A 23617-nucleotide genomic window follows, 5' to 3' on the forward strand; every position below is an offset into this window, starting at 1 on the left:
AGCCCCTCAAATGTTGGATTAAAAAAAAAACCTCTCCAGGTTTGTGAACAATGGGAACTTACTGGTAAAGGCGGACGTTGCCTTTCTGCTGTTCATCGGCTTTTTCATCCGGTAACGATTCTCTGATCTCGCGGTTCCTCTCCCCCAGCGTCGCCTTCATGATCTGCATAAGCTCCGGGCAGTCCTTCTCGTTGTCGATGACGGCAATTTGGGCCCGTCCGCCTCTCTCGCCATCCCGGATGCTTCGTGCCAAGATCATTCCCTGGTCAATGGTGATAAGACCAAAACCATGCAAACCACAAGCCATTCCAGCGTGATTACAGTTACAGTCCTTGACTTACGAACTTATTTGTTTAGTGACTGTTCGGAGCTATAAGGGCTTGAAAAAAAAATGAAGCTTACGGTTGTTTTACGATGGTTCAAGCAACCTCGTAGTGACAGTGGTTGAACTTCGGATGCTTGGCAAGTTTTTATAGCGGTTTAAGTAAAGATTCGTGATCGTTTTGTGAGGCATCAAGTTGAAACCAAGTCTCTTTAGTCTTCGTTTTTAAAATTTTTTACAAGGGCCTGTTGCATTAGATAATTCATTGGAACTCTCTATAACTTACAAACTTTGTGCAAAATACTCCATCCTCTCAATAATGCATTATATCAGGCATGAAATCATCTTACCGTTGCTACCGATTTGAAACAGGGAGCATGTGTGTGTGTGTGTGTGTGTGTGTGTGTGTGTGTGTGTGTGTGTGTGCACGCACTTGCTTTGCTCATGTGCGGCACTTCTGTGCATGCGCAGAGTGTCTGTGATGACATCAGGGCAGGTGGGCGGAGCCTCCCGCTGCTGCCACTAACAGTTCACCCAAATCGGCACCTCTGCGTTATATAAATAATTTAGGCCTAGGGAAGTAGGCCTAAGAGCCGAGGTGGCGCAGTGGTTAAATGCAGCACTGCAGGCTACTTCAGCTGACGGCAGTTCTGCAGTTCGGCTGTTCAAATCTCACCAGCTCAAGGTTGACTCAGCCTTCCATCCTTCCGAGGTGGGTGAAATGAGGACCCGGATTGTTGTTGGGGGCAATATGCTGACTCTGTAAACCGCTTAGAGAGGGCTGCAAGCCCTATGAAGCGGTGTATAAGTCTAACTGCTATTGCTATTGCTAAGTGAGAGGTCCTTGGTGCTCTCTGAGCTTAGCAGTTTCTTTGCAGATGTTTCATTACCCAACTAGGTAACATCACCAGTGCTAGTAGGGAGAGGGGTTTGCTCTCAATTTATACTCTGGGCAAGCCAAGCCAAGCCACTAGAATATAAAGTGAAAGTGTACCATATTTCTTACCAGCAATGGTGATGTTACCTGGTTTGAGGAATGAAAAGTCTGCAAGAAAACAACCAAGTTCAAAAAACAACAAGGATCCACCATTTCAATCCCGATTGGCCAATATTCTCCTTCAAAGAGAGTCTATAATCGTCCATCAGTGAAGGTTTATGCTCATTCTCAAGAGCAGGGATGGGCAACTATGCTCTCTTTATTACCTGTGGACTTCAACTCCCAGAATTCCTGAAGTCAGCCTTCTCTTCCTCACCCCTTTCCTGGAGACTTCTGGGGTTTTCTAAATTCATGGCCAACTCCACAAATGTTTCTTTTATACAATGCACCATTCACTTCCATGCTCCAAAGGTGCTTTTCAGGAGGCAAATCGACTTTATTTGTTTTTTTCTTTGAAGACTTTTCGCTTCTCCCCCAAGAAGCTTCTTCATCTCTGAAGAAGATGTTGGGGAATGGAAGGATTTATACTCCTTGCAGAGAATTGGTCATTTGCGTCCTTTTAGAGGGTCGTTGAAGCTTTTGGAGGTTAACCTGTCCTCAGGGTCACCTGAGTGGTGCTCCTGGTTCCTGTAAGTCTGCAATTTTTTTCCCTCTGGAAATCCTTCCCTACTCCCTCTAAAAGGATGCAAATGACCAGCTGTCTGCAAGGAATATAAATCCTTCCATTCCCCACCATCCAGTCAAGAGCTGAAGAAGCTTCTTGGATGAGAAGTGAAACGTCTTCAAAAGAAAAAACAAAGTCCAGTTGCCTCTTGAAAAAAGTATATTTGGTTCAACTAGGACACAAATAAACCTCCAAGTGCTTCAATGACTCTCTAAAAGGATGCAAATGACCAGCTGTCTGCAAAGAATATAATCCTTCCATTCCCCACTATCCTGCCAGAGCTGAAGAAGCTTCTTGGATGAGAAGTGAAAAGTCTTTAAAAAAAACTCCCAAAATAAGGAAGTCCAGTTGCCTCCTGAAAAAGCACCTTTGGGAGCACCATGACCTGGATGATTGAGAATCTCTAAACACATTCAGTACCCTGAGATGTAATGCTGGCTACCGCCTTTGTTGGCTTCAAGAAATGAATTGAAGCCCCGGTTCTTAACCTTGATGGTAGCAGAACTCCTCTGAAGATCATCTTCTGGGGCACTTGTGGGCTCTCACAGGTAGCTGATGGTCCATCATAGCAAGAGATGGCTGGACTAGATCTAGTAGACTAGGTTCCTGCTTATGTTCTTATAATCTGGGTTAGTGTTTTAAGTTGTTCTGACCGAGGCTTCCTTTAACAAGCATGAAGCAGAGTCTTGGTCCCAGAAAAAGCCCTTTTATTTACATGACTGTGAATTCCTCTCATTCACAGCCAGCCAGGCTTAGCAAACAGTCTTTCCGAGGAATATTTATCAACACGAACCTTATCTCATTTGGAGAGCTGCCAGATAACTAGTTTCCAAACCCTGGGCAAAGCAACACTTGGCACAGAGCCTCTTATAGTCACAAACATAATTTTCCACTCTTGAAATGACCAAAGAAATGAATTGTTTCCTGAAAAATCCCCCTCCCCATTCGCTCCTCCTTTGTTTCCTATGGGAGGGGCCAATCACCTAGAAGGTGTGGCTTTACTCCCAAGTCAATCCTGCTGTCTTAATTGTTCTTGTCTTCTGGGAACAGGCTCCAGCTGTTCCTCTACGCACACTGGGAACAGGCTCCAGCTGTTCATACACTGGGAACAGGCCCCATTTGTTCCTCTGCCTCATTGCTGTCTAGCTCCCTCTCTGCCTCCAACCCAGAGCCCTTGTCTGAGCTTTCCTCGGCCCCCAGGACTGGCCCATGTTCCCCCTCCCCAACTTCCTCACTGTCCGACTCCACTGCCAGCTCTGATGTCCACTGCCAGGCCACAACACAAGTCTCCAAAACTACATCAAGATATTATTCTCCATGGCTGACCTTTGATTTCTCAGCAATGTTGCAGGAAGGTCCATTCCACTGGATTAACACTTTGCCAAGATCCAACAGAAACACGTCACCTTTGTTGAAGTTGTCCCAAGAAAGATCCACCTGTTTGGAGATAACAGAAAAATGCTGCCATCAAAACAACATGAAGAAGTTCAGCACAGGTGAACAGGTATGAACACAACTGAGCCCAAAATTTAAGAGACATTTGTTAAGTGTGTTTTGCCCTAATTTATGATCTTTCTTGCCACAGTTGTTAAGTGAATCACTGCTGTTGTTAATTTAGAAACACGGTTGTTAAGTGAATCCAGCTTCCCCATTGACTTTGCTATCCGAAGGTTGCAGAATAGAATGGAATGGAATGGAATGGAATTGAATGGAATAGAATAGAATAGAATAGAATAGAATAGAATTTTTTATTGGCCAAGTGTGATCGGACATATAAGGAATTTGTTTTTGGTACATATGGTCTCAGTGTACATAAAAAAGACAAGATACATTCATCAAGAATCATACGGCACAACACTTAATGATAGTCATAGGGTACAAATAAGCAATCAGGAAACAATCAATATAAATATAAATCGTAAGGATACAAGCAACAAAATTACAGTCATACAATCATAAGTGGGAGGAAATGGGTGATAGGAATAATGAGAAGACTAATAGTAATAGTAATGCAGCCTTAGAGAATGGTTTGACAGTGGTGAGGGAATTATTTGTTTAGCAGAGTGATGGCATTGGGGGGAAAAAACCTGTCCTTGTGTCTAGTTGTGCTCTATAGCGTCGTTTTGAGGGTAGGAGTTGAAACAATCTTTGTTCAGGATGCGAGGGGTCTGTAAATATTTTCACAGCCTTCTTTTTGACTCGTGCAGTATTCAGGTCCTCAACGGAAGTCAAGTTAGTAGCAATTGTGTTTTCTGCAGTTCTGATTCTCCTCTGAAGTCCGTGTCTGTCTTGTTGGGTTGCAGAGCCAAACCAGACAGTTAAGGAGGTGCAGAGGACAGACTCAATCATTCCTCTGCAGAACAGAATCAGCAGCTCCTTGGGCACTTTGAGGTTCCTGAGTTGGCACAGAAAGAACATCCTTTGTGGTGCTTTTTTGATGACGGATTTGATGTTAGGTGTCCATTTTAGGTCTTGAGATATGATAGAACCTAGAAAGTTCAACAGTCTCTACTGTTGATGCTGTGTTGTCTAGAATTGCAAGAGGTGGTAGCATGGGAGGGTTTCTCCTAAAATCCACCACCATTTCTATGGTTTTGAGTGTGTTCAGTTCCAGATTGTTCCGGTCGCATCTAGTTGTTCAACCTCCCTTCTGTATGCGGATTCATCGTTGATCTCGAATGAGACCAATCACTTTTTGTATCACCTGCAGACTTCAGTAGTTTTAACAGATGGATCCTTTGAGATGCAGCCATTGGTAGAGAGAGAGAAGAGGAGAGGAGAGAGCACACAGGCCTGGGGGGCTCCTGTGCTAATTGAACAGGTACATGGATCTCAGGTGATTTTGCCTAGCTCCACCTGCTGCTTCCTGTCTGTTAGGTAGCTTGTGATCCGCTTACAAGTGTGGGTCGCAAAGGGGTATCATGGACCCCAGCACAGTGCAACCGTCATAAATGTGAGTCAGTTCCCAAGGCTTTGAGTTTTGATCACGTGGCTGTAGGGACGTTGCAATGGTGGTAAGTGTGAAAAGCAGCCATAAGTCACGTTTTTCAGTGCTGAAACTTCCAATGGTCACTAAACGTTGTGATTTATAATGGTCACACACTCCTGCAGTCACATGATGGGGATTTTGGTTGCTTGGCAACAGTCAACTTTATGGCCATTTGCAAGTACCCCGTGATGACGTGGCAGCAATTTCTGACTGCTTTCTGGTTTCTAGTGTTTTATTTCTGGTTCCAGGCAAAAGGAAAAGTGCATTGCAGAAAATGGATTTGCTCAACAGTTGCAGCACGGAGTTAACAACTACTGGAAAAAAGTCATTGTTTTTTATTTTGCTTCTTTTTACAGGGCTGACATAATTGGAGATGCTTCTGATCGGAATTTATTGCATTTATGGTGGTCTTTCTATAATACCTCTGAATTAACGAAAGTCCTTCTCATTGTAGCAGCGTATAAATTTGACTGGTAATTACATGGTATTATTTGTGATATATATCAATTTTATTGAGGAGTCTGGCGTGATTCACCAGCTGCTCTGCCCAGATACGACACGTTCAAATGACAATGAAATCCAGTGTCTTTATAGCTATCCTCCATCCAGGGGTGGGATCCTACCCATTGGTGGGTTCCTGCCGGCATTACTGCTGGTTCATGTGCGCATTTGCATCTAAAAAGCTCTGCGCATGGCACGACGTTAGAAAAGGAAAAAAAAACTTTTTTTGCAATGAATATTGTTCTATGCATGCACAGAACTGAAAATCAAGATGGCGCCGACAACGATAGAACCGGATTGGGGGCATGACAGGCCGAGGTACTTCCTACTCAGCCGAACCAGTCTGAACCGGTAGGAACCCACCTCTGATGCTACCGGTTTAACAACCAGTTCACTGAGCACTAGCTTTGCTCATGCGTGCTCACTTAGAGAATTAATACAATAAGAATACAATAGCAGAGTTGGAAGGGACCTTGGAGGTCTTCTAGTCCAACCCCCTGCCTAGGCAGGAAACCCTATACCATTTCAGACAAATGGCTATCCAACATCTTCTTAAAGACTTCCAGTGTTGGGGCATTCACAACTTCTGGAGGCAACTTCTGTTCCACTGATTGATTGTTCTAACTGTCAGGAAATTTCTCCTCAGTTCTAAGTTGCTTCTCTCCTTCATTAGTTTCCACCCATTGCTTCTTGTTCTACCCTCAGGTGCCTTGGAGAATAGCTTGATTCCTTCTTCTTTGTGGCAACCCCTGAGATATTGGAAGACTGCTATCATGTCTCCCCTAGTCCTTCTTTTTATTAAACTAGACATTCCCAGTTCCTGCAACCGTTCTTCATGTTTCAGCCTCCAGTCCCCTAAACATCTTTGTTGCTCTTCTCTGCACTCTTTCTAGAGTCTCAAAATCTTTTCTACATCGTGGCGACCAAAACCGAATGCAGTATTCCAAGTGTGGCCTTACCAAGGCCTTATAAAGTGGTATTAACACTTCAATTAGAGAAAACTTACCTTCTGGATTACTGCTGGGGAGGAAAACAGCTGAGGCGTGGCAATCCATTCTGCCGCGCGACTCAGCTGAGAAGATAAATGTTGGGAAAGCGTGGGGGCAGGCGGGCAGGCTCACTTGCTCATTGGAGCGAACCGGTTCACTCCAAGCCAATCTTCAGAGCTACCGGTTCGCCCAAACCAGCGAACCAGTAGAGGTGGGTTCCTACCAGTTTGGACTGGTTCCGCTGAGTAGGTAGTGACTCCGCCAGCCACACCCCCAAACCGGATCTATCTGTGGCGCCATAAGTGCTGCCATCTTGTTTTTTGCTTCTGCGCAGAATCAATTTTTAAAATATTGTGCATGTGTGCATAGCGCACGCTCCCCTGAAGCGCGTCGCTGAGTGAACCGGCAGTAACAGAAGCCAGAAGCCACCCCTGAATCCTTCCCCTGCCTCCATCCCTTAGGAAAAGAATGAATTGCGGTAGAAAAAACGGAAGATGGAGAGAGGCCAGCTCTGTCACCAAAGTGGCAAGAATTAAAAATATGGCTTATGTCCAAACAAGCAGAAAGTAGCAATAGCAATAGCAGTTAGACTTATATACCGCTTCATAGGGCTTTCAGCCCTCTCTAAGCGGTTTACAGAGTCAGCATATCGCCCCCAACAACAATCTGGGTCCTCATTTTACCCACCTCGGAAGGATGGAAGGCTGAGTCAACCCTGAGCCTGGTGGGATTTGAACAGCCGAACTGCAGAACTGCAGTCAGCTGAAGTAGCCTGCAGTGCTGCACTCTAACCACTGCGCCACCTCGGTCAGTGGGTCAGGACTACTGACCTACTGATCTCACAGGACTACAGATAGTCCCCCAGTTACAACCACCCAGAGCCCAAAATGTATGTTGCTAAGTGAGACGTTGGTTAAGGGATTTCATGACCTTTTCTTTCCTCTGTTGTTCAATGAATCTCTGCAGTTAGTAACCTGGTTGTTAAGTGAATCTGGCTTTCCCCGTTGAGTTTGTTGGCCAGAAGGCCACAAGGGGGGAAATCACGTAACCTCCCGCGACATTGCAACCATCCTAAATATGAGTCAGTTGCCAAGCCTCTGAATTTTGATCGCATGACCTTTGGGTCATAAGTGTGAAAAATGGTTCTGTCCACTTTTTTCAGTGTCGATGGAACTTCCAACGGTCACTAAACGAACTGTTATAAGTTTGAGGACTACCTATTCCAGTGATGGCAAACTTTTTTGGCTGACGTGCCAAAAGCGGGGGGGGGGGAGTGAGCACAGGGGGATCACGCGCCAGTGTGCCACACCCATGATGCTGTGCACGTGACCCTCCACAGCACGCACACATGCGTGCGATCAGCGACACCCTCCCACACTTTTGCTGTGGTTTTTTCACCTTCCCCAGGCTCCAGAGGTTTTGTAGGAACCTGGGGAGGGCGAAAACAGCCTTCCCCCCCCCCCCCCGGGAGACCCTCCGGAGCTTTCCTGAAGCCTCCGGAGGACAAAAAACAGACCTACAGGAAACCCGGAAGTTCAGGTATGGTGACTTCCGGTTTGTCCGTAGGGCCGATTTTTGACCTCCGGAGGCTTCAGGGGCCTTCAGGAGGCTTCCCTGAAGGCTCAAAAGGGTGAAAAACAGCCCTAGGCTCTCAGCTGCTCCGGGCCACAACCGGTACAGCTGTACCAGTACAAAACCGGCAGCCACCCACCACTGATCCTTCCCAGACAGCTTCCAACAAGCAAATTCAATGGGCTAATCCAGAGTCATTTAGTAACTGTGTGACTCTCTTAACAACGGTGGTGGAAAAAAGTTGCAAAATCGGGCACTGCTCCCCTTGACAACGGAGGTTCTCCTCCTAGTTATGGACGTAAATTGAGGACTTCCTGTATGACACGACTTGGCTACAGATGTTTCGGGCTTGCCTTCAGAAGTTTTGGGAGCTTCATCCCTGGGAGCTTTTAAGAAGAGACCGGACTGCCATCTTGTCAGAAACAGTGTAGGGTCTCCTGCTTGGGGGGTGGGGGTGGGAGTGGACTAGATGACCTACAAGGTCCCTTCCAACTCTGTTAGTCTGTTAATGTCCTTGAAAAAAATAGTTTTGGCTTCTCTGTCTTAATCTCCTGGTCTGAGCACTGAGCAGCAGTTCAGTCTGAACTGAAGTTTAGTTTTTGAGAATGCAAATATATTAAATATATATATAAATATATCAGGGGAGGGGCTGTCCTTACCTCTGTCGCTGACACATGCTTCTTGCCCTTAACATGAAGGAGCCTTTTGATGTTATACATGTTGGTCTCAACATGCTTGAACCCTGAAGCCATTCCTCCCTTCTTGTAGCTGTTGAAAACAAGACTTCATATTTAATTACAAAAAGGGAGGGTTTTGGAAAAAAAAAATACTTGGCTACTCTAAAGAGCTGGGGTCATAGAGCTAGTTAGAATATCACCTTAATTTTTTTTTTAAAAAAAGAACAGGTTACTAGACCTCACTGTTACAGGTAGTCCTCGACTTACCACCATCATGGAACTTCCCAAGTTGTCATGGTCACAAAACAGTGACCCATCCAATTTTACTATCTCTTTTTCTCCGCAGCGGTCGTTAAGACTTTTATTTTTTTGCTCGAAACCAGAAGTAAACACCGCTTTTCAGCAAAAACGTTGGTGTGATTATAGTAGGAGGCTGCAAATGGCTATGACTGTGGATGATGGGTTGCTGAGTACCTGTAATGTAGTTCCATGGCCACAGAAGGAGGGGAGGCAGTTGTTGAAACTTTGCAACTGGGTTATAAGTACATCCCCCCCGCCCCCGCCAGGGAATGTCTGTCGTAACTCCGAACAGTCACTAAACAATTGGTAATAAGTCGAGGACTACGCAAATTAGAGTATGGTTGAACAAGTGAACAAGACTAAAATAAAAGAGATAGGAGGTGGTTAGATTTTGTTGTTGTTGTTGTTCATCGCATAGACGAGTTTCCCCAACACTCACATGATGCCTTTCTTGAAATAACTTTTGAAAGCAGCGGATTCGTGTCCTTGAGCCTCGCGGTGCTGAATGGCTCGGCCTCCCAGGGAATCATCCATCTGGGTGACATAGAAAGCCGCAGCCCCTTGCTCGTCCTGAGTGGCATCGCGCCCGATCCAAAAGTGGAGATCAGTGGCAAAGCCATGCTGCATCTTTATGTTCTGGAAAGGAAACACGCATGGCGTTAAAATTATTTTCCAACCGCCGGAAGGATGGGTCGGAAAAAGAATAGAATAGAATAGAATAGAATAACAGAGTTGGAAGGGACCTTGGAGGTCTTCTAGTCCAATTCCCTGCCTAGCCAGGAAACCCTATTACCATTTCAGTTCTTAAAAACTTCCAGTGTTGGAGCATTCACAACTTCTGGAGGCAAGTTGTTCCATTGGTTAATTAGTCTGTCAGGAAATTTCTCCTCAGTTCTAAGTTGCTTCTCTCCTTGATTAGTTTCCACCCATTGCTTCTTGTTCTACCCTCAGGTGCCTTGGAGGATAGTTTGACTCCCTCTTCTTTGTGGCAACCCCTGAGATATTGGAAGACTGCTATCATGTCTCCCCTGGTCCTTCTTTTCATTAAACTAGACCTACCCAGTTCCTGCAACCGTTCTTCATATGTTTTAGCCTCCAGTCCCCTAATCATCTTTGTTGCTCTTCTCTGCACTCTTTCTACAGTCTCCACATCTTTTCTACATCGTGGGGACCAAAACTGAATGCAGGATTCCAAGTGTGGCCTTACCAAGGCCTTATAAAGTGGTATTAACACTTCATGTAATCTTGATTCTATCCTTCTGTTTATGCAGCCTAGAATTGTGTTGGCTTTTTTGGCAGCTGCTGCACATTGCTGGCTCATATTTAAATGAAAGAATATTTAAAAGAAAGAATCACTTTTATTTATTTATTTTGTTTTCCAAGTTTTTTATTTTTTTTATTTTTTACAAATATATCGAACCAATGCATGAAGAGAGTGGTACCTGGGTGTCATACACTCTAATACGAGTAAAACTGTTAAAGTTAATCATACCCTGTTTCCCTGGAAATAAGACAGAGATCTTATTTTCTTTTGACCCCCGAAATAAGCACTTGGTCTTATTTTGGGGAAGGTCTTATTACTTTTGAGGTGAAGGAGGCGGCCAGTGTGGTCACCTCATGGCTGCTGCTCTGTTGCAATATTTTCAGGGAGGGCTTATTTTACCACACGCGCGCAAAAGCCCGATTGGGCTTATTATCCGGGGAGGTTTTATTTTCAGGAAAACAGGATACTGTATTTTTCAGAGTATAAGACGCACCTTTTTCCCTCAAAAAAGAGGCTGAAAATCTGGGTGCGTCTTATACACTGAATACAGCATTTTTGGCCTCCCGAAACCCCACCCCCTTCAACAAAATGGCCATGCAGAGCCTTTAGGAAGCTTCCAGAGTGCTTCTAGGGGCTGGGGAGGGCAGAAATGAGGGGAAAGGAGCTGTTTTTTGCTCAATTTTGTCCTTCCACCCCCCAGGAGCACTCTACAAACCTCCTAAAGGCTGTTCATGCCCTTTTTAAAAAAATACAACTTTTGTGAAAAATGGGCCGTTTTTGGGAGGTTCGCAGAGTTCAAAACCCTTTTTAAAAAAATTTGCCTCTTCAAAACCTTGGTGCGTCTTATGCTCCAAAAATACCGTAATTATTACATTCAATGTATGTTTTTTAATAATAATAATAATAATAATAATAATAATAATAATAATAATACACATATTAGATTGCAATTTATTGTTATTCAATTGTTCCATGTTTTCTCCTGTTATTACTTTTATTATATAAAAATGTATGCAATATTAATTCCCCCTCCTCTTATTTCTATCACTTATTCTAGTTTTAGTCCTGTCACCCTTTATTAAAAGGCTTTTTCTTTCTATTCTGTCTAATTTCTAATCGTGTCACCTACCTACGAAAAGAAAAGAGAGAGAGAAAAGGAAAAACATATCAGAACAACAAAAAAAGAAAAAAAATAATCCATCCATCACCTCTTGCCCACTTCAGTACTTTAATTGCTATCCTTTAAAGGAGAGAGAGAAAAGCAAAAACAAATGAGGACAGATATATTTTCTAAACAATAGCAATAGCACTTAGACTTATATACTGCTTCACAGTGATTTACATCCCTATCTAAGAGGTTTACAAATGCTAGCATATCCTCCCCCCCCCCTTCAACAATCTGGATCGTCATTTTAACAACCTCGGAAGGATGGAAGATGGAGTCTCCAATCTTGGTAACTTTAAGACTTGTGGACTTCAACTCTCAGAATTCCTCAGCCAGCCCTGTTGGGGTAGGGGATTCTGGGAATGGAAGCCCACAATTCTTAAAGTTTCCAAGATTGGAGACCCCCTCCTCTAGTGAATAACATATTTTGTACAATTATCCTTTCTCCGTAGAAGCTTACATTTAGTACGATGTAGCAATCTCCTTCAAAGAAACTCCCGTAAGCCTTTGCAGGAATAGGCTCCATCTTCATATTCTGAAAGAGAAGAGATCATATGCTAAGCAAGAAGTCCTTGCAAGATGTTTTTGAACGTGGCAGAGAGTTCCCATAAACATTTTTTTTTTTAAAAAAATGATGTTTAGCATAGGGTGCCAGAACCAGAAATGTTTTGGTGAGAAAGAAATAACTTATGCATAATTAAAAAAAGAACAAACACACCCAGACAGCTACAAAGGAAATGGACAGCTGCATAAATAATTTGAATAATTACATTAATAATATAAACTTTAGCGCCACTTTTTCTGTGTACACACTGGCACAGATTAAAAAATGAAATTCTGATGCCTGCTCTCAAAATATATATTCCCCTATAAACACATGTATGTGCTGTGTATATAGAAGGGAAGAGAAGAGAAGATGGAAGAGAAGAGAAGATGGGAGAGAGGAGAAGATGTAAGAGAAGAAAAGATGGAAGAGAAGAGAAGATGGGAGAGAAGAGAAGATGGAAGAGAAGAAAGATGGAAGGGAAGAGAAGATGGAAGAGAAGAAAAGATGGAAGGGAAGAAAAGATGGAAGGGAAGAGAAGATGGAAGAGAAGAAAAGATGGAAGGGAAGAAAAGATGGAAGGGAAGAGAAGGAAGAGAAGAGAAGATGGAAGAGAAGAGAAGATGGGAGAGAAGAGAAGATGTAAGAGAAGAAAAGATGGAAGAGAAGATGGAAGGGAAGAGAAGATGGAAGAGAAGATGGAAGAGAAGAGAAGATGGGAGAGAAGAGAAGATGGAAGAGAAGAAAGATGGAAGGGAAGAGAAGATGGAAGAGAAGAAAAGATGGAAGGGAAGAAAAGATGGAAGGGAAGAGAAGGAAGAGAAGAGAAGATGGAAGAGAAGAGAAGATGGAAGAAGAGAAGATGGAAGGGAAGAGAAGATGGAAGAGAAGATGGAAGAGAAGAGAAGATGGAAGAGAAGAGAAGATGGGAGAGAAGAGAAGATGGAAGAGAAGAAAAGATGGAAGGGAAGAAAAGATGGAAGGGAAGAGAAGATGGAAGAGAAGAAAAGATGGAAGGGAAGAAAAGATGGAAGGGAAGAGAAGATGGAAGAGAAGAGAAGATGGGAGAGAAGATGGAAGGAAGGGAAAAGAAGGGAAGAAAAGAGAAGAGAATATTTTATTGGTCAAATGTGATTAAATAGACGAATTTGTCTCTGGTGCATAAGCTCTCAGTGGTACATACACAGAACAACAAAGTGATAGGTCATAGATCATAAATCAGAGTTAAACTAATTAATCATCAGATACAAACAACAAGTCATAAATCAAAAGATGCCAATAGGAGAAAATGGTAGAAAACATAGTAGAGGAGAAGAGAGAAGATGAGAAAGATGAGAAGAAGAATAGCAACACATCCCTACTATATGGGTAAATATCTTTAGGCATAAGAAAATGCTGTGGGAATTCGGGTTTCAGCAGAGTAATGGCATGAGGGGAAAAACTACTTTTGTGTCTAGTTGTTTTGGCATGCAGTGTCCTATAGCAGCATTTTGTTGAAACAGATTATGTCCATGATATGAGATTCTATGAGAAACTAATCAGGGAGGGAACCAACCTAGAACTAAGGAGGAATTTCCTGACAATTTGGACAATTAATCAGAGGGAACGATATGTCTCCAAGGTCTCTTCCAATTTGGGTATTCTGTTGTTGCAAGAACTACACAAGGAACAGGAGGACTTTGTCTTCTTTTGATGCAACACTTGAAGGCAAGCATTGCAAATAAAGAATGCAAATCTATTCGTGTTCCGAGGTAGAGTTAAACCATTAGACCTTGTTGGGAATGCAAGTCAGAGGAGGAGGAGACCCAAACTCACACTGCAATGAACAAGGATCTACATTCAATTTTGCAGCTATTAAGATTGTTGGACAAGCAGGCACAAAAACAGCCAGGGAAGCGACCGAAGCCTGGGAAACGGGCCATTTGTCAATCAACAGGAATGCTGATTTGCCACCAGCTTATGAAATACTTAGGTGAGGTCTTGGCAGCACAAGGAAACAATAGCTAAAACTTAATAATCAGCCATCAATAGTCCAAACAACATCTAAAAAGCCACACACACCAAGCACCATACAAAGAATAGCGCCAGACACAGAAGCACACCTTATGGTTAGAGGTGGGTTTCACATACATTTATTACCAGTTTGCCATGCATGCTTGCTTTCTGAGTGTGTGCGTGGCCTTCCATGCATGTGGTTTGCTCGCACATGCAGCTTGCACGCAGGCGAATGGCTTAGAAAGCGTGGCTAAATAGGATGGCATAGAGCCGGGGCGAATACGCGGGTGGGTAGGCAGGTTGCTATTACCAGTTCGCCCAAACCAGTCTGAACCAGCTCCGATTCTGGTCAGAGAGGAAGTTCCCTGAGGATGAGTTCCAGCACGAGTCTGAAAGCTTGGAAGACTAAACCTCTAGTCCTCATGATTGACTCAGATTGGGCCCTGCAACATTATCCTGCAACACGTACGTTTGCCTTCTTGTTGTTGTTGAGGATGCCTCACTCTGGCTCCGTTTTTCCCCAGGAAAATTTTTCGAATGTCTAAATATTCCTGGAACTTCCGCGCATGGCTGCATAGTCTTGTTTCAAAATCCAGGGATATATATATATATTTTGCTTCATTCATTAACCTGGTGAAGTTTTCTGCTTCAACTCACGCAAGACTTGTTGAACTGGATAAGCGTGTTGGTCAAAAGAGACCACTAAAGATCAGCTGTTTCTAATAGGCCACAAGATTGTTGGCTAAAGGTTGGCCGCATCTGTAAACTTTGTCTCAAGAGGGTTGCAAATGCTGATATTCCCCCCCCCTCTTTTTTGTGTGTTTGTCAAGGTCATCGTTGACCAATTGGGGGCCAAGAACAGGGCAGTCCTATCTTAATCAAGGCCAAACATCTCTTCCTTGTTTTGGAGGAATTGCATTGCCTCTGGTTCACACAATCCAGGTATCAGGGTTTTAACAAGGGGTTCTCTGCCCAGTTGCTGTTGGCGTGTCTATGGTGGGCGTGGCCTAGTTGTCCTCCTGCACCACAGCAGGGGGGGTGTTTTTGTTCCCCCTGGGCTCCGGAGGCTTTTTGTGAGCCTCCGGGAGGGTAAAAAACGGCCTCCCCAGGCTCCGGAGGCCCTCTGGAGACCCGAACTTCTGGTAGGCCCATTTTTCACCTTCCCTGAGCCTCCATGGATGCCCTACACTTACCTGCATCCAAAACTGGGCCGCGTGGAGACTCTTGGGAGGGGCGGGGTAGGGTGGGCGGGGCCAGCCAGGAGTAGGATATGGGAGTTCTCCGAACTGCACAGAATCTTAGCCAGAGGTTCTCCCGAACCCCTACGAATCCCCAGCAGCCAGGTATGCTTAATCACGATTTGTGGAGTAAGCTACAGTTGGATGGATGCCAGCCCATCAACATTTCTTTTTTTTTTAATGTATTATTTATTATGAACTTTATTTGCCGCTCATGTCAAACTACTCTGGATGTTTTGCATCATAAAAGCATTTAAAAAAAGAAAACCATTGCAATCATCCCCTGTAAGATAAGAAAGGAAGTAAAATAAAACCACTGTCGTTTGTTTTTAAAAATTAAGTTTAACCAAGCCTTGTATGAAACCAGGCACTGACTTTGAAATATGGATCGGCAAGATTTTGGATCTGGTTCTAAAAAGTAGACGCTTCAAGGTTGTTTTTGTTGTGGTGGTTCATTTGCTATGTTGTGCCCTACTCCTTGCAAATCCATGGACTACAACACAACAGCCCCCCCTCCCCTGCTTGGAAAGCCCATGCTTGTAGTCCTCAGTGAGGTGCTTCTGCTAAGCCTCCTTCTCAGTCAGATCCAATTTGAGCTGAGCTGTTTTGCCAACTCTTTCTCCTGGTGGCTGCTTAGCTCCAGCAATGGCTTCCTGTTGGGGCCCTAAGGAGCCCGGGCGGGCAGGCGAGGAGGGGCTGGGAGGGACGGGTGAGTAGAATCCTGCAAGGCGCCCTTCGATGTGAGTGACACTGAGTTTGCCACACCCACCCAGTCACATGACCACCTAGCCACGCCCACACAGCCGGTCATTAGGCAAATCATATTAGTGGTCCACGGGATTTAAAATTATGAATTTAGTGGTCCCTGAGGTCCGAAAGGTTGGTGACCCTTGATGTAGGCAGCTCACCCTCTGCCGTCCCCTTCTCCTTTCCCTTTCCATCTTTCCCAATACTATGATTCATTTAATTAAAGTTAACCCTAACCACAGTTGGATGTGTAACATGACTTAAAACAAAATGAAGCACGTTTGCTTAGCTGCATAACTAGTGAAGAAACTATGAGCTACATTTTTCCCCGATCATTTATCTTTGCACAAATGCAACCCATGTTCCCGTAATAACAGTGCTGGAAGGGACCTTGGAGGTCTTCTAGTCCAACCCTCTACTCAAGCAGGAGACCCTATACCATTTCAGACAAATGGCTGTCTAATCTCTCCTTAAAAGCATCCAGTGTTGGGGCATTCACGACTTCTGGAACTTCTGTTCCACTGATTAATTGTTCTAACTGTCAGGAAATTCCTCCTCAGTTCTAAGTTGCTTCTCTCCTGGATTAGTTTCCACCCATTGCTTCTTGTCCTGCCCTCAGGTGCCCTGGAGAATAGTTTGACTCCCTCTTCTTTGTGGCAACCCCTGAGATATTGGAAGACTCCTATCATGTCTCCCCTAGTCCTTCTTTCTATTAAACTAGACATACCCAGGTCCTGCAACCATTTTAGTCTCCAGTCCCCTAATCCTCTTCGTTGCTCTTCTCTGCACTCTTTCTAGAGTCTCTGCATCTTTTCTACATCGTGGCGACCAAAACTGGATGCAAATATTCTTATACTTGAATCTGCATCTGTTGTAGTTCATCTCTTCCATACAGGTAAGTCCTTGACATACAACCACAATGGAGACAGCTCATTATGGTCCTCTGTTGTCACAGTCGTTAATTGATCGATCCAATTTTATGACCTTTTTGTGGTGACCATTAAGTGAATACCCTGGTTATTAAATGAATGCTGCAGTTGATAAGCGAAAAGCTAACGTCCAGGTGTTTTTTTGCAAAACCGTCATAAAGCACAGACATGTGACTTGTCAGTAAACAATTAGTGGCCATTAAATGCAGCTATACCGTCAATGTCCGAAGCGAGGTCACATGGCTGGGGAGCAGGTGACCACTGCAAGTTTGGAATTAGGTCATAATTTCATTTTTTTCTGGGTAAATTGTGACTTAACCCCAGTTGCCGAGACAACAGTCATGTTGAGGACTACCTGTAGAAACTAGGCAATGCATTGATGTGCCAATCAATGCAGAAATGATTTAAATGGCCCCAGATGGAATTAATTTAGTTTTGTAGAAAACAGCAATGATATTTTACCTTGATGGTCCATATTTGAAGCCCTGGTTTCTGCTCAATCGGAGGGAGGCCCATTTCTCTTTCAGCATCTGCCATCCTCGATTAGATGAAGCTGCAAAAAACAAAGAAGGGGAAAATATGTTGTTGTTTTTTTAAAAGAATCCTGCAACTTTTTATTTTATTTTTCCTTTTAACTGTGGAAACTACGACACCTTATGCAGGGAGATCCCTGGAGGTCTAATTACTTTATTACCTTGATTTATATCTCTCCTTTGTACTCACTCAAGGCAGCCACCACTCAGAAATAGAACAAAATATAAAATAACTCCCTCTAAAATGGTGAGCAATCCTATTCCAAGAGACCAGATGAAAAAGGAAAGTTGGGCACCTTCTTTTTTGCCAAAGAAAAATGTGTGTGTTCAGCACAACTGCTGGACAAAGCTTTCCCCTGACACAGGAAAGGGAGGGAGGGAGGGAGGGAAGGAGGGAGGGAGGGAGAGAGAGAGGGAGGGAGGGAGGGAAGGGGGGAGGGAGGGAGGGAGGGAAGGGGGGATGGAGGGATGGAGGGAGGGAGAGAGATGAAATAGTATATCTAATTAAAAAACCAAAAGAAAAACAAGAGATTTTCCTCTTTATTTAACAAAACACAAGAGAAAATGTAAATGGGAAGCAGAAGAAAAAAATAAAGAAAAGGAACAGCAGTAGAACAAACATGTCATCTGGAAGTGTTTCTCGTACAATTCACAGATGTGTGCATAATATGAATAGCATTTAAATAATAATTGATGCAGGGGTAAAATTAGCAATAGCAATAGCAGTTAGACTTATATACCGCTTCATAGGGCTTCCAGCCCGCTCTAAGCGGTTTACAGAGTCAGCATATTGCCCCCAACAACAATCCAGGTCCTCATTTCACCCACCTCGGAAGGATGGAAGGCTGAGTCAACCCTGAGCCGGTGAGATTTGAACAGCCGAACTGCAGAACTGCAGTCAGCTGAAGTAGCCTGCAGTGCTGCATTTAACCACTGCGCCACCTCGGCTCAATTCCGCAGGTTCTGACCGGTTCTGAAGTACCGGTAGCGGAAATTTTGAGTAGTTTGGAGAACCAGCAAATGCCACCTTTGGCTGGCCCCAGAGTGGGGAGGGAATGGGGATTTTGCAGTATCCTTCCCCTGCCACGCCCACCAAGCCACGCCCACAGAACCGGTAGTAAAAAAAAAGAAAGAATTTCACCACTGATACTGATGTTTAAATTGCATCTGCTGGCAAGCGATAAAGCTAAATCATCAGCACCCTCTTTCCCATCATGCACTACCTTAATGAGGACTAGCGGCTTGCTGCTTTAGATCTAAATTCCACAGAATATAAGAACCTGCCGAATTCCTATCTTTGCCCGCAGGCCCTGTAACTGACCCTGCAGCCCTACTCCAGTGTAAATCTTGGGAATATCTGCCGATAATCAATCATCTTCAAAATGGAGAGGATAGACTTCAAATTTTAAATTCAGATTTGGGCCCTTTGTTGATTATATTTTCCCTGAAGCAGAACTGCATTAAAAACAACATTTTTGATTCTCTGTCATCTATTGTTTTATTCTGCTACACCGTGGGAGTTTTCATTGTACACACTAAACCTCAAACTAAACAACTCCTGCATTTTATCCTCTTCTTCCTGAAAATTGACATTTGCAATAAATCCTTCCAATTGTACTCTTTTCTTATATTTCAGTTCAAGGGTTTCAAATTTCGGCTGATGAAATCCATCTGAACATCGTCACGGGATCAGCTGTGCCCTGCCCTTCAAAGGTGTGAGAGTGAGAACATAGATGTGCTTAGCACGTAGCAGCTCAAATCTAGAATGTTTATGTTTAGGTTAGTTAATTGTCATTGCACCTCGTACAACGAAATTAAACGCAGGGGTGAAATCCAGCAGGTTCTGACAGGTTCTGGAGAGTCGGTAGCGGAAATTTTGAATAGTTTGGAGAATCAGGAAATGCCACTTCTGGCTGACCCCAGAGTGGGGAAGGAATGGGGATTTTGCAGTATCCTTCCCCTGCCACGCACACCAAGCCACGCCCACAGAACTGGTAGTTAAAAAAAATGAATTTCACCACTGCTTCAGTGTACATTTTAACTATAAAAATAAAAAGCACAAACATACATTCTTTACTTTTTATATAATTGAAATTGAAAACCCGATAGTGCTCTCTACCATAGAATTCAATATAGTTACTGCCCTGGGATAGAAGCTGTTTTTCACCCTGTTCGTCCTTGTTTTTGTTATCCTGTACCGTCTGCCAGATGGTAATAGTTCAAAAAAAAAAAAGGTTGCCCAGGATGAGATGGATATTTAAGAATGTTTTGCACTTTCTTAAGGCATTGGGAGCTATAAAGCTCTTCCAAAGAGGGGAGAGGGCAACCTGTGATCCTCTGGGCAATGACGTTTAACCCTCTGGAGCTCTGTCCTATCTGCCACGGTGCAATTGGCAAACCAGACACAGCAGTGGTGGGTTCCGGCAGGCACTACTGCTGATTGGCTCTGGTGTCCGCTTAAGGCATGCACGCTTGATGCGTGCTCTGCGCACGCATGCACAATGCATTTAAAATTGTTCTGACCATGCGCACAACTGAGAAACAAGAAGGCACTTCCACCAGTAAACAGGTTCAGGGGCGTGGCCGGCCTGGGTTGCTGCCGGTTTCAGCAAACCAGGCTACCAAACCATTACCAGTTCAGCCGAACCGGTAGGAACTCACCACTGATACACAGGTGCAGCAAGTTAAAATACTCCCTATGGTGCAGCAATAGGAAGTCACCAGCAACTTTTCATTCGGTTGTTGTTTCCTGAGAGGTCTCAGGTAGTATCACCTGTGCTGGGCCCTTTCGACCATGGCTGCAATGTGAGTTGCCCCAGGTAGTTTATCTTTTATGATACCACCATTTATGATAACGTCTTTACATGCTGTGGGGATTTGGGGGTGGGGATTGGGGGACGAGAAAGAGATTAAAATACAGGTAAAAGGTAGTCCTCGACTTACACCCACCATCGAGACTAAAATTTCAGTTGTTAAGTGGGATGTTTAAGTTTTGCCTCATTTTACAACCTTACTTGCCACAGTTGTTAAAGTGAATCATTGCATGTGTTAAATTACTAACACGGTTGTAAAGTGAATCTGTTCTCCCCCCATTGAGTTTGCTTGTCAGAAGGTCGCAAAAGGGGACCACATCTCTCTTTCTCTCTCTCTCTCTCTCTCTCTCTCTCCCCCACCCCCCCTCTCTCTCATGAACCAGTTTGGTAAGCATTCTGAATTTTGATAACATGATGGTGGAGACGGTGCAAAGGTCATAACTCTGAAAAATGGTCATAAGTGACTTTTTTCAGTGCTGTTGTAACTTTGGACGGTCGCTAAACAAAGTGTTATAAGTCAAGGACTACCATACCTGCATTGGAGTTCCACTTGTTCAAACTTGGCAACTTTTAAGACTTGTGGACTTCAACTCCCAGAATTCTCCATAGCTGGCTGGAGAATTCTGGGAATTGAAGTCCACAAGTCTTAATGTTGTGTTAGCACCACCTAGTGGCAGTGACAAGATACTCTTTTTCCCAGCTTCAAATGAATTGGCACCAAGAATGAATATACAATATCTCTAATCAGAGCTTCCTAGCCCATTTTCCTTCCAGCAGCTATGGAAAAAAAATCCATTTCTGCATGCAAATAATATTTGAAGAACCACTCAGCGGGAGAGACATAATCCTCAGCTTGCAAAATTGCCACACGGACACAAACACAAAAGTAACATAGAAAAAAAAAGGCAATCGCCTAACTATTTCCAAAACTGGAGAAGAAGGGGAGGCGAAAAACCTGTCAAAAACATGATACAGATTCTGTATTTTTTTCTGACAAAAATATTGTTTTTCCTATGCACCTTGGGGGAAAAAAAGAGAAAGAAATGCAGGTTAGGGCAACATGAGGGGAACGTTCAATTACTACCAGACAAAGGGCTAAAATAGGAAGTTATTTGATCTTCCGCCTCATGATTTCCATTTGGCATCCAGTCGGTTCAAATAACTAACGTCTAATTATTTTTAGAGAAAACTATATTTTTACAGAGACACAGAGTCCTTTCGGAATTGAAGTTCTTGGCGGAGGTGACCGACAGTCATAATCATGTCCAGCTGAATGAGTTCAGAAGCCTTCGGTCAGCTGGGATTGAAGCCACATGGTCTTTTCTTGATACCAGAGTCTTTTCTAAAAGGAGGGAGCCCAACATCCCTCACGGGTGAGAATTGGTCCTCTGAACAGGACCTGGAAGTAGGAATATCCATCAACGATTAATCAGTGGAACAGAAGTTGCCTCCAGAAGTTGTGAATGCCCCAACACTGGAAGTCTTTAAGAAGATGTTGGATAGCCATTTGTCTGGAACGGTATAGGGTTTCCTGCCTAGGCACGGGGTTGGACTAGAAGACCTCCAAGGTCCCTTTCAACTCTGCTATTGTATAAATTGTACCAGGTTGGTCTAGTAGTTAAGGCACCAGGCTGGATAGTAAGTGACCATGAGTTTAAGCCCTGCCTTAGGCAGGAAAGCCAGCTGGGTGACTCTGGGCAAATCACCAGGAGACGGTGAGTTCTAGTCCCGCCTTAGGCATTAAAGCCAGCTAGGCAATTTTAGGCCAGTTAATCTTTCTCAGACCAGAGGTGGGTTCCTACGGTTCGGCTGATTTGGCAGCCTGAGTTTCTGGAGCCGGCAGTGACCTAGGCCTGCTATGCCGCCAAACCAGTTCTCCTACGCGGCCACCATCTTGATTTTCAGTTCTGCGCATGCGCAGAACAATTGTAATTGCATAAATGTATTTTTTTTTCTTTTTTAAACGTTTTGAGCATGCACAGGCCTATTTTTTTTGCAGATGCACACTAGTGCGGAACGCACGTTTGGTGTGTGCGCGAGCAAAGCAAGCATGCACGGGCAGAATTTTTGCGCTCACGGAATAGGCAGTAATGCCAAGAGCAACCCTCCCCTGGCCCAACACATTAGAAGTCATCTGTAATCAGAGGTGGGTTGCTGCCCTTCCGGCCCAGTTAGCAATAGCAATAGCAGTTAGACTTATATACCGCTTCATAGAGCTTTCAGCCCTCTCTAAGCGGTTTACAGAGTCAGCATATCGCCCCCACAGTCTGGGTCCTCATTTCACCCACCTCGGAAGGATGGAAGGCTGAGTCAACCTGAGCTGGTGAGATTTGAACCGCTGACCTGCAGATAACAGTCAGCTGAAGTGGCCTGCAGTACTGCACCCTAACCACTGCGCCACCTCGGCTCAGTTCCGCCAAAACCGGTAGTGTAAGTCAGGCCTGTGTCGCAGAACTGGCAGCGACCCAGGCTGGCCATGCCCCCAAACTGCTAACCTCGGTGCCGCTTGGCCGCTGCTATTTTGGATTTCAGTGACTGAACGTGCGCAGTTCACTGTAAATTGTTCTGCGCTTGTGCGAAGAACAGTTTACACTGAACAGTGCACGCTCGAGTTGCGCGTCAGTTGCGAACTGGTTGTAAAACCAGCAGCAACCCCCCCTGTCTATAATGCATCCAGGTTTGTAATAGTATGTCCGGCAGGCCTGGGGCTGTTGACCTCTTGATTGAGGTCCAGCTCCGCTTAGACTGGGTGCATGTTGTCTTTCTTAATCTGCTGTGTCTTATTTGTTTTAATCTTAATCTTTTAATCTTTTCTTAATATTTCTTATTTCTGTAAGCCGCCCGGAGTCTTCCGGGATTGGGCGGCCTATAAATTCAATAAATAGAAATAGAAATAGAATGTCCTTGGGAGACGGTAGAGGGAGAACAAGGGATGGACCATCAGCATGTAAAACTGTCCCACCGAATGCGACATTTCAGAAGGGACCCTCCCTATTTTTCCAAAGAGTAAAAAGAAAGAAAGGGAGAACCGGCATAATCACCAAGTATCTTGACTTACAACCACAACTGGAACATTGCTAAGTAAGGTGGTCTTTAAGTGAGTTTTGCCCCATTTTACGACCTTTCTTGCCAGAGTTGTTAAGCAAATCATTGCTGTTGTTAAGTTCGTAACACAATTGTTAAGCAAGGGTGGCCTCCCCACTGATTTTGCTCATCAGGAGGTTGCAAAAGAAAATTTACGCGGGCAGAGCGGTGGGTTGCTGCCGGTTCGGCCCGGTTTGACCGAACCAGTAGTGGCGGCAGTGGGAGGTTCCGCCCACCCACCCTGATGGTTCTGCACAGAAACGTTGCGTGTGTGTGTGTGTGTGTGTGTGTGTGTGTGTGTGTGAATGAATGAATGGGGGAGCACGAGTGAACCAGTAATAAACGGGTTAGCAA

At 44.3% G+C, this 23617-nt stretch overlaps 1 protein-coding gene across 3 annotated transcripts in view; it reads right to left on the reverse strand.

Moving 5' to 3' along the window:
• Positions 1 to 23617, reverse strand: part of VILL (villin like) — a 71011-nt gene that overhangs the window by 34534 nt on the left and 12860 nt on the right. For 2 of the 3 annotated variants that reach the window (XM_087712422.1, XM_087712421.1), the window contains exons 2-7: positions 17296 to 17386; positions 11841 to 11915; positions 9391 to 9587; positions 8634 to 8742; positions 3250 to 3360; positions 63 to 262 (exon numbers count right to left, since the gene is read on the reverse strand). In XM_087712422.1, coding sequence (XP_087568548.1) covers positions 63 to 262; positions 3250 to 3360; positions 8634 to 8742; positions 9391 to 9587; positions 11841 to 11915; positions 17296 to 17370 — 767 coding nt within the window. In that variant the 5' untranslated portion in view covers positions 17371 to 17386. Of the gene's footprint in view, positions 1 to 62; positions 263 to 3249; positions 3361 to 8633; positions 8743 to 9390; positions 9588 to 11840; positions 11916 to 17295; positions 17387 to 17527; positions 17547 to 23617 lie in introns of those variants that run through there. The other variant, XM_087712424.1, reaches the window with a different exon arrangement.

This window comes from Thamnophis sirtalis, unplaced genomic scaffold, assembly GCF_051295495.1.
Source record: "Thamnophis sirtalis isolate CommonGarterSnake01/CBP01778 unplaced genomic scaffold, rThaSir2_p1.2 scaffold_4, whole genome shotgun sequence".
Classification (NCBI taxonomy): Eukaryota; Metazoa; Chordata; class Lepidosauria; order Squamata; family Natricidae; genus Thamnophis; species Thamnophis sirtalis.